General features: G+C 44.7%; 1 protein-coding gene across 1 annotated transcript in view; it reads left to right on the top strand.

Moving 5' to 3' along the window:
- CRLF3 (cytokine receptor like factor 3) overlaps nt 1-8,312 on the top strand; it is a 13,621-nt gene extending 5,309 nt beyond the window's left edge. The window contains exons 6-8 of the mRNA XM_031060911.1: nt 1,175-1,307; nt 4,315-4,427; nt 5,276-8,312. Coding sequence (XP_030916771.1) covers nt 1,175-1,307; nt 4,315-4,427; nt 5,276-5,529 — 500 coding nt within the window. The 3' untranslated portion in view covers nt 5,530-8,312. The remainder of the gene's footprint in view (nt 1-1,174; nt 1,308-4,314; nt 4,428-5,275) is intronic.
- The last annotated feature ends 1,474 nt before the right edge of the window (nt 8,313-9,786 follow it).

Genomic DNA, 9,786 nt, shown 5'->3' with positions numbered 1-9,786 from the left:
TTCATAAAAAGGATGTCTGCGACACTGCCCCACAGACATGGCATGAGCTGTCCCTCTGTCCTGCAATGCATTCTTGGCTTCCTTGGCTGAGGGACACTCAGTGAGCCTTTCCCAGGTGCCTCGCTGCTTCCTTAGCCTTGGAAAACGTGTGAGCCAGAAGAAAAGCATTATTTTTTCTTCTCCCTCGCCACAACATAAGGATTCTTGATGACCTACAGTGTTGGGGAAGATGAAACAGGAAAACCTTATAAATATGATTGTCTGGCAAAAGATTTTGACAATATAGAAACTATAAGTGAGGTTGAAATGAAAGCAAGCTGTGAGATACCTCAGTTACTGAACAACTGGAAAACAATGGTGTGGCCGGCTGAAGGTGATCCCCTTTTGATGGAACAGCGCCCTCTGCTTGCAGGCAGGTCCAAAGGTCAGAGCAGACCCCACTAGCTTGGCAGAAGGGGTCCAAAGAGGAGTTTTTAGGGTTTAAAATGTAACACAGTATGGTAATGTAGTGATTCTTATAGGCTGTATGTAAATGCTATAGGATTTGTATATTGTACTAGATTGGTTAGTGAGAATCAGAATATTCAACACAGAAGAAGATTTATTGTATTGTAACGGGAACCTCGCTCTCTTACGCTTTTGCTCTCTTTACTCTCTCACTCTCTTCGCTCGGGCCTGCTCTGAGCTGTGGCTGGCAGCTCCCAGCAGGGCCCTGCCCCCAGGCCCTTTGCAATAAACCCCAAGTTCCCAGCCAGGGCTTCAGAGATCTCTCGTCTCCGTCCATCCCGACCATCCTGCCCCCGACGCTCCTGCACTACAGCTCATAAGAACCTCTTATCTTGGAGAGAGGAAAATTTAAATTTTCTGTTCACTTACAAATTTCTAAGCACAGTGGGTAATGAAGGCTTTCCTTTTCTTACAATAAGACTTGGCAGGGATTGCAGCAAAGAGTGAACTCCTGGTGAACTCTGAGCTGGAAAATACTTTTTGTAATTGCGATTTATTTGAAAAACAAATCTCTCCATAAGAAAAAGGCAAAACCAGCCCCTGTTTTTAACATAGCTTAAGCTGCATGAGGTGGACTGAGTAGACATTGGGACTGGCTTGATTTGGCACAGAGAGGACCAAGTTGAGGTTCACCATTTTCTTGCTTTTTTGTTTGTTTTCTTTGAAGAATGGACAACTGGTCTGGAGGGTTACAGTTTGAGCAGCCGAAGAAACATAGCGCTCCGGAATGATTCTCAGTCCTGTGGTGTGCTCTACTCCAAAGCTCCTACTTATTTCTGTGGGCAGACATTAACATTCAGGCAAGTCCTTTTTGGGTGGCTGGTGGCTGGTGCATCCCCTGTGAGCTGTCACATCTGAGTTGTGTGTAAACCTGAGGCATGTTTGAGTTGTAAATGAGCTCAGCTCCAGTCCAGGTAGTGCCTCTATGTGACATCTGACCTTCCTTTAGTTCTGCTTCCTGGCTTTGTAGGAAAACACCTGATGTTTTTGTAGGACCTGCACTTATATAAAAGTGAGTGAACTCCAGAGGGATGGTAAAATATAGCTCATGCTGAGCAGATCTGTGGAATGTTGAACTTCCTGATGTTTTGTAGCAGCTGTTACTGGCTGAAGTCAGTGGAGCTTTGCCTCTAGCTCCTTTTAACCTTGGGTCAGGGGTGCTTTCCTTCCCAGACTAATCACTGGCTCTGAAGACTTTGACACAAAAACACTGATGTGCTGTTGGGATGACAGTCTGGCAGCAATGCCTTTGACATGTGAGATAATTAGTGTTGGTCAGACAACTGCTTGAAACTGGCATTAGAACATCCAGAGTGGAGAAGGGATCTTGTGAATTTCAAGCTTTCCATCTGACACAGAACATGATTAAAAACCTTGGCAGCTTTGCTGCCTGTCATCCTATCCCTGAGAAGATGCTGTTTAACAGGGTATGAGGAATGTCCTTGTGGATGTGTCAGTTGTCATTACAGACCTCAGAGACTCTGAAGCTTTGTTTAATCTTTTCCCTGGTTAAATAAAACTACTTGCTGTACGGCAGGCAGCCCCCACAGGCAATTGAAAAGGGCTGTTCGTGATGCTTTCATGACTTTTTCCATGGTGTTTCATTTATCCCTTCCTGATAATGGATTATGTTAACTTTAGATGATTGTAGTGTGAGGATGTATTCAGTTGCCCTGTCTGAGATGGATAAAAAGATCTAAAGCTTTCATTTCAAATCTGTTGCTAGATTTAACTTCTCTTGGCTCAGCAATGCCTGTGAAATTAAAGGCAGAACCTTGAGGTTTCCCTTGGTTCTCTCTCAGTCCAGTGCTTTTTATCATTTTTATTGGTAGCATATGAAAATGTTTTGCTTCACATTTTGGTTATGGACTTCTCTCCAAGTCCATAACCATCCTGATTGTTTCAGGATGGCAGAGCTCAAACAAGCACGTGTCCACAAGAACTATCGTGACACGAATCTTGAGATTGGAGACAACCTCAAAAATTTGTTTTGTTCCTCTTCCAAGGTCCAAGAGTAGCTTCTTGTTTGGAAGTGGGAGAGATTTTCTTGGACTGGGTGATGTAGTACTTGGTGCTTGACTTCCTCCAGCTGTTGGAACACAAGTTACTATTCTCAAGCAGCTCTGTGTTCTGTGTTCAGGACCCAGGCACAGCTTGTCAGTGAGCAGTGAAGTTGTGATAAACACAGTGCTTTGTATCTACATTTTAAAGATAAACTGTGGCAGTTGTCCTGAGGTGAAGCATTTGGCCAAGCTGTAGCAAAACATCACTGCTTTAGGTCAAGTCTCCTCCTGTTGCTTTGCAGCCTCCAGGGAGCTGCCCTTAGGGAAGGGAACATCTCTCCACAGTGAGATCTCCTTCATCTCCCTAAAGCTTCCTTTGCTGTGGGCAGCCACAGTCCTTGTGGGCAGGCACACAGTGATTTGGGCTCACCCTGCAGCTGCCCTGTGGCGCTCACACTCTGTCAGGAACCCAGCACAGCTCTGGTGACAGCTGAGGCTGAGGCAGTGCCTGTGATGCCCATGGATGGACCATGGATGGACCTTTCTGTGCTCTGAGGCAAATGGGAACTGGTGGGGGTTCACCAAGTTCAGTGTCTGGGCTGCAGTGGCAGGGACAAGGTTTTGTTGTGCAGCATTTTTGTTGTGCACCAAAAGGAATTTGAATTTTCCTTTAGGGTTGTTTTGGGAAAAGAAGGTGGATCCCTTCCAAAGTAAAAGCTTCTTGGAGATTCAAGTAATCATTTTTCCTTTGCTTTACAGTGCAGGGCTATTGCTCTCTTAGGGCCATTCCCAGGGGGCTGAAAAACCTAATGGAGTGCAAAAGTAAAACATGGTTCCAATTTTATCTTTGCCTCTAAAGAGTTAACCCATTGTGTGCCAGTCCACTGCCCCCTTTAATTGCTGTTTCTTGGAAGTTTTGCTGAAGTTTTCCTTTGTTTGCCAACAACCACAGATCAGTCTGTTCTTTCTCTCAAGCTGCAATGAAAATACCAACTGCTTTACTTTCTAGAAAAGACCTGAGTCACTCAGGCTCTCTGTAAAGTAGGATTTAGCACCTTTGAGAGGTAGCAGTACATGAGAAAGGACTCAAGTCCAGAACAGCCCTTCAGTGTACAAACTGTGCAGCCTCACTCCTCTGCTGGGGCCCACAGGGAACTGAGTCCCTGGTCATTTGCACAACTTGTTTGCATTTTCTTCAGAGAGTCGTTCCCCAGACTAAAACTGTGAATACAGCTGAGCAGAGGCCAGATATGTAAATGCTCTTCTAGGCATTGCTTGGTTTGCACCAGGCTGATTTATTCCAAAAGCCCAAACCAAATACACCCCAAAGCAACACCCCATCCCCATCCCATTACAGCAGAATATGACAGGTTCCAAGAAACCTATTTCAGTCTGCTTATTAAATCCCTGCTGAAGCTACAGCTGTCTTGCCATAATACATGATGCTGACCAGTAGTGTGGTATAGCTGATAGTCCAGCTGAGCATATTGTATGCTTCAGACAACTGGAAATAATTTTGAAAGGTCATTTCTAAACTGTGACAGTGGAGAATTGTATTAAATAGCACCGGAAGTTTGCAGGAAGTAAAAGTTTGCTTCATATTTTGTACAGATTAATAGAGTATTGCTCAGTGGAGCTCTTGGGAAAGCTGGTGGGAATTTTGTCATTCACCAGGGATCTCCCCAGAAGCTTGGGTGAATTTGTTGAGAGCCCTGGAGCACAGTACAGGGGTCTGGAATGACTGGATTTCATGGTATGTTTTGATTTAAAGCTTCAGGTTTAGATTTAACCTTTTGCTTGTTAGGATTGAGACCGTGGGGCAGCCGGACCGGCGGGACAGCCTGGGCGTGTGCGCGGAGCAGCGCAACGGCGACGAGTCCCTGCAGCGGGACCAGGCCGTGTGCGTCAGCACCAACGGTGAGTCTGAGCCACAGAGCCACAGAAACACCTGCTGGGAAGAGACTTTAAAGATCAGCGAGTCCAACCCGTGCCCCAACACCTGAACTAAACCCTGGCACCCAGTGCCACGTCCCATCCCCTTTTAAACACATCCAGGGATGGTGACCCCACCACCTCCCCAGGCAGACCATTCCAGAACTTTATCACCCTTTCTGTAAAATACTTTTTCCTAATATCCAACCTGTATTTCCCTTGGCACAGCTTGAGACTGTGACCTCTGGTGAAAGAGCCCAACCCCACCTGAGCACAGCCACCTTTCAGGGAGTTGTAGAGTGATAAGGTCACCCCTGAGTTTCCTTTTCTCCAGGCTGAGCACCCCCAGCTCCCTCAGTGCTTCCTCACAGGGTTTGTGTTCCCAGCCCCTCTCCAGCCTCATTGCCCTCCTCTGGATGTGTTTGAGCATCTCAACATCCTCTCCAAACTGAGGGGCCAGAATTGGACACAGCACTCGAGGTGTGCCCTCACCAGTGACAAGTACAGGGGAAGGATGACCTCCCTTCTCCTGCTGGCCACGCTGTACCTGATACGGGCAAGAATTTCTCTTCCCAAAACCCACAGCCCCTGGCTCTTTAGATCCCTACATGACACATGAGCAACTTTCATGTATGTGCTGCTTGTGCAGTTAAAAATCCTTGGTGAGATCACAGATCTCTTCCTGCTAGCAGTTACTGCAGCCTGTTCCATGTGACAGGAGAAATGTAGCAGGGTTACTTCCCTATTTGCCTGCAAAAAATAGAGAGATGTGTTCTTGCATGTTAGTATGTACAGAAAATGAGAAATATTGTTAGATCTGCTAACTGTTTCAGGGGCAGTATTTGTAAATGGAAAAGAGATGACAAACCAGTTGCCTGCTGTTACTTCTGGCTCCACTGTGACATTTGACATGGAAGTTGTGCAGTTTGGACCCTGCAGCAACGAGGGAGGAAACTTCAAGCTTCGAGTAACCATCAGCTCTAACAATAGAGAAGTGGTCTTTGACTGGGTACTTGATCAGTGCTGTGGCTCTTTGTACTTTGGATGTTCATTTTCTTACCCAGGCTGGAAGGTTTTGGTCTTTTAGCAGTGAGTAAAGGGATTTTTTGTTCTTGTTGTAAAGTGTAATGTTAAAAGCTCAGTTTCCAGCTGTTAGACAACAATCTGGTAACAAACCCCTGTCTTTATAGTACTTGAACTCCACTATATTGTACTTCATACTGGATTCATTTAAACAATAATTGTGAAACATTGGATTTGTTACTCCAGAAAAGCTAGAAACAAGCATTTGTGTAGGCAAATTAATTTAAGCAATCCATCAGACCTTTCCCTTTTTTCCTCTAGACTTGATTTTTGTCAGTATTTCATTGTACTCGTCTCAGGGTACGCGCGTTGTGTAGAATTAACTTTGCTTAAAGCTGCTGCTCTGTGAAATGAGTGTTTTAGGGGTGGTAATGGACCAAAAGTTGTATTTCTGCCACTCAGAGCACAGTATTAAGAGCAGTGAGGTCCTGCTGTGCTTCCTTGTGCACGATGCTGCCTTAGGGGTCTGTGTGGGCAGCGGGGCTGCCCGCGGCAGCCGCATACTCACGCACGGTACTGTTCATCCCTCTGCAGCAGGGAGCTCTGAGCCAGCCTGGGGCTCAGAGGGAGCCAGCCTGTTCCTGTCTCACTTAAGTGCCTTATTTCCATGCTTCTTGAGCTGTTTTCTGTGTTGTCACTTGGAATATGTTTTCTGTAGTAGCTGCATGGTGATGCTTACGTTGACCATGCACGGCTGCCTCAAGCAGACCAAGCCAGAGCAGGATGTGATCCTGAGCCTCTCTGAATGTCTGCCCTGGTTACAATTCACACAGAGTCTGTGTGAGAGCAAGTCTCAGTGATTTGGTACCTGAGCTCACCCTGTGGATTGGCAGCTGTGATTCCTCAGAGCCCTTCTAACACTCAGAGACAACCTTCTCTTACTGTCTGCCAACACAGGTGCTGTTGTGATTCCTGCAATCCCAAATTCTGCCTGGGGACACTGGGCAGTCAGCACAGGTGCATGGCCCAAGCACTGCAGACTGCACTGCTGCTCCACCTGGAATAAGGGAGATGGGCTTTGGGTGGGCTTCAGGCAGGCCCTGCCTGCACAGAATTAACCTGGGGCAGTCAGAATTGAAGAGATGGTGGTAATTAAGCTGTCTCCTCCATAGAGTAGGATGGGATAAATAATAGTGTGAATTAAATGACTTGGAATTCAGAAGTTATGTAAAGTTACACATTTTTCCTCTAAGGAGCAACTAAGATGGATAGGCTCAGTCTCAAAGAGAGCCTATTCCTGGTCAAAAGATTGCAATGCTACTGGATTTAAGGAATATTTAAAAGTAACATTCACTGATGGGCTTACCTCAAGTTCAATTAAAATTAAATATATTTTATCATGTTAGAGTAGCACTATTTTTATAAAGCCTAGACAATCATACTGCCTTTCCTTCAGTGGCAATGTGCTACATTAGCCCTCTATGCAACCATAATAAGCTTAAAGCATAAAGGCTTATTTTACAATTAATTAACATTGCCCATACTCACACTGTCAGTACAAAAAGATCAGCCATCCTGCCTGAATTTCTCCCCAAGCAGCTGTAGCAGGGGTACAAGAATTTCAGACAAGGAGAATGGCTGTTGGTATTTAGACCAGTTACAGGAGAAAAAATGTGTGCATTTAGATGAGTGCAAAGAACCTGCACAAGGCAGAGTTTGGGTGGAATGGGCAGGAAGACGAAGTGAGGAAGACTGAGCTGCTGCAGGTCAGATCATCCACTGTTATCTACAAAGGGCCTGCAGTACTCTTAGCTTTTCAAGCTTCACTAGTTCAGTGTTAGGGAAAAAGAGAATACTGGCATATCCTGTGCTTTCAATGTTACTTCAGTTCTCCTGTGAAGAGTGTTTTCAGTACTTTTACATAAAGGTTCAGTAGATGAAAGTGTCAGTCCTGCTCAGAGGGTGGGGCAGGCACTCCAGACAGCAGCTGACTTAGATCTTGCTCCATGTAGTTGTGCTGGCAGTTCTACTTACACACTTCAGGTATCAGGTACTAGTTGTAACTTAGTACTTCTACCATATGGAAAGTAAAATTGTGAATATCCACACTTCTGAGGTACCAATGGGTCAGGTACCTTTTCATCTGCTCTTGGAGGGGCTGGTCAGACTATAGATTCTTCAGGATATTTACTTCCATATTAGAAAATAAAGCTTAAACCTTGAATTCAGGTACTTCCAGAGGTGGCAATGTCGTGTCAGGTTGTTCAGAATATACATAAAAGCAGCTGAAGATGACTGTGAAGGGCCATGAGAGGCCCCTACTGCTGCCTCGAGAGCTGGGGAGGGCAAGAGAAGTTTTTCTGCCTTCAGGCTTTAACTGTTTGTTGAACAAGGGCAGTTTGCCAATGGTTCTTTGGTTGTTATTGTGGTGGTTTTGGTTTTTTATTTGAACTTGGCACAAGCCTCACTGTCCAAATTGCCAATGAGGTACTTTCAGCCACCTCTTGGAGCTGCACCTTGTGAACAGAGGAGGAGTGAAGAGTCTCAGGGCAAGAGACCCGAGCACTAAAGGAACAAAGGATGCAAAGAGGCGGAAGAGGCTTGAACTAAAAGGTGTAAATTCTGTTCTTCCGCAGCAGAGGTCAGCTGGATGGAAAACTTGACACTTCCTTTACAATTTGCACCTCTAGCTCTTGGAGCCCTGCAAGCAACAGAGTGTTAATGGCTTATGAAACCCAATCCTGAAAGTTGTTTTCCTAAGCTAGTACATTAACTTACCTCAACTAAGACTTACGTGTCAAGAGAAATTTGAATTTTTTTAAATAAAAGTTTTATCCCTCAACTGTGTATGGTCTAGAAATTTATTGAGGCATAAAGCTGAGCACCACAGCATTCTAACAAGATAAGAAAATGTTTTCTAGAGCATTGCAGCCAATTCTTTAAGAGCTTCTCCCCATTTATTTAATCTTCTGTCCCTCAGAACTCCCAGTTTATTTCCAGGTTTCCCACCTGTGCTCTTTACCTTTATGTCCAAATTTTAACTGACATCTCTTAAAAAAAATTTCCCTTCTTTTAATAAAATTTTTTACAGCATCTATGAGCTACTTCCCTCAATATTCCATCCCAGCTGATTGGTCTCTGTCTCCATTTTACTGTTCCCATCTCTTACTGGTGCACTCTGTGGTGCAGCTCTTACACATCTGTAGCTTTTGGCCAGCAGCAGAGGTATTTAATCACCTTCAAATAAAGTCCCTGTTGGACTAACACACAGCTTTACTTCATTCCCTTAGTTCTGCTTTACCTGGAGCCTGTTCCAGTTCTTTGGTCTCTTTTAAAGGAAAAACAGCTTGTGAAACCAGTAAGTGAAGTTGCTGACTTGGCAGCTTTCTCTCATAAATACTCCATTCACATGAGCTTTCTTCATGACAAGATGCCAAGTGTTTCTCCTCCAGAGCTGCAGCTTCACTCTCAAATTGAACAGCCTAAAAACTGCAGGTCAAAGTCAGGGAAGGACTTACCTACTCCAAAGCCTTTGTTTTCCTGGATGTGAAACCACAGTCAGATTTGGAACAGGGAACAGCTCCACTCGCTGATGATGGCACCAGACTTCTGTGAATTTAGAAATATTTAACTTGGAACAACACTGTCAAAATTGCCCTCACAGAATGCCCCCTGTATTCCCAGAGGTAAAACCACATTTCTGGTTTGGGGGATTGTAAGGATTGGGAGTTTTGTTTGGTTGATCAGACAAATAATCAGAACACTTTAAATCATGGGCAACTGCTTCATTCCAGGCAGTGAATTTTTACCCCACCTCTCAAAATTCAAGGGCTACATTCAAGACACACTCCAAGCAATGTACTCCAAAGGTTAACAATTAATCTACCACTTTTGAATATAGTGTTTAATGCACTGAATTAAAATTTCAAATAATATTAGGTTCCAGGTTGGGATTCACAAACCCGTTGTGATCACCAAGTACCAAACATCATTAAAACCTGCCAGGAGCACACTGAAGGCCAGATCAGGAGAACCCAGACAATGTTAAAGACAAGAACACACTGCCCAACTGCAGCCTGAGGTCCAGTTTGCAGAGCCCAGCTGGCACAACCTGCATTTCAGGATCTGAATCCTAACATGGAAAAAGGTTTTCAGTGTCTGCCATTCCACAGTCACTACCTGGCCAAGCAATCCAATTCCTGACTTGTCCCACAGTATCTGGAGCATCCACCCTCTGCAGTCCCAGAGAAATGGGATTTAAACTGACACTTATTTAAACTTTACTTCAATCCAGCCAAATACTCTGTAAAATTTCTGAAAA

This window comes from Geospiza fortis, unplaced genomic scaffold, assembly GCF_000277835.1.
Source record: "Geospiza fortis unplaced genomic scaffold, GeoFor_1.0 scaffold221, whole genome shotgun sequence".
NCBI classification, from domain to species: domain Eukaryota; kingdom Metazoa; phylum Chordata; class Aves; order Passeriformes; family Thraupidae; genus Geospiza; species Geospiza fortis.
The sequence above is the reverse complement of the archived record's forward strand: the minus strand, read 5'-3'. Positions and strand labels throughout refer to the sequence as shown.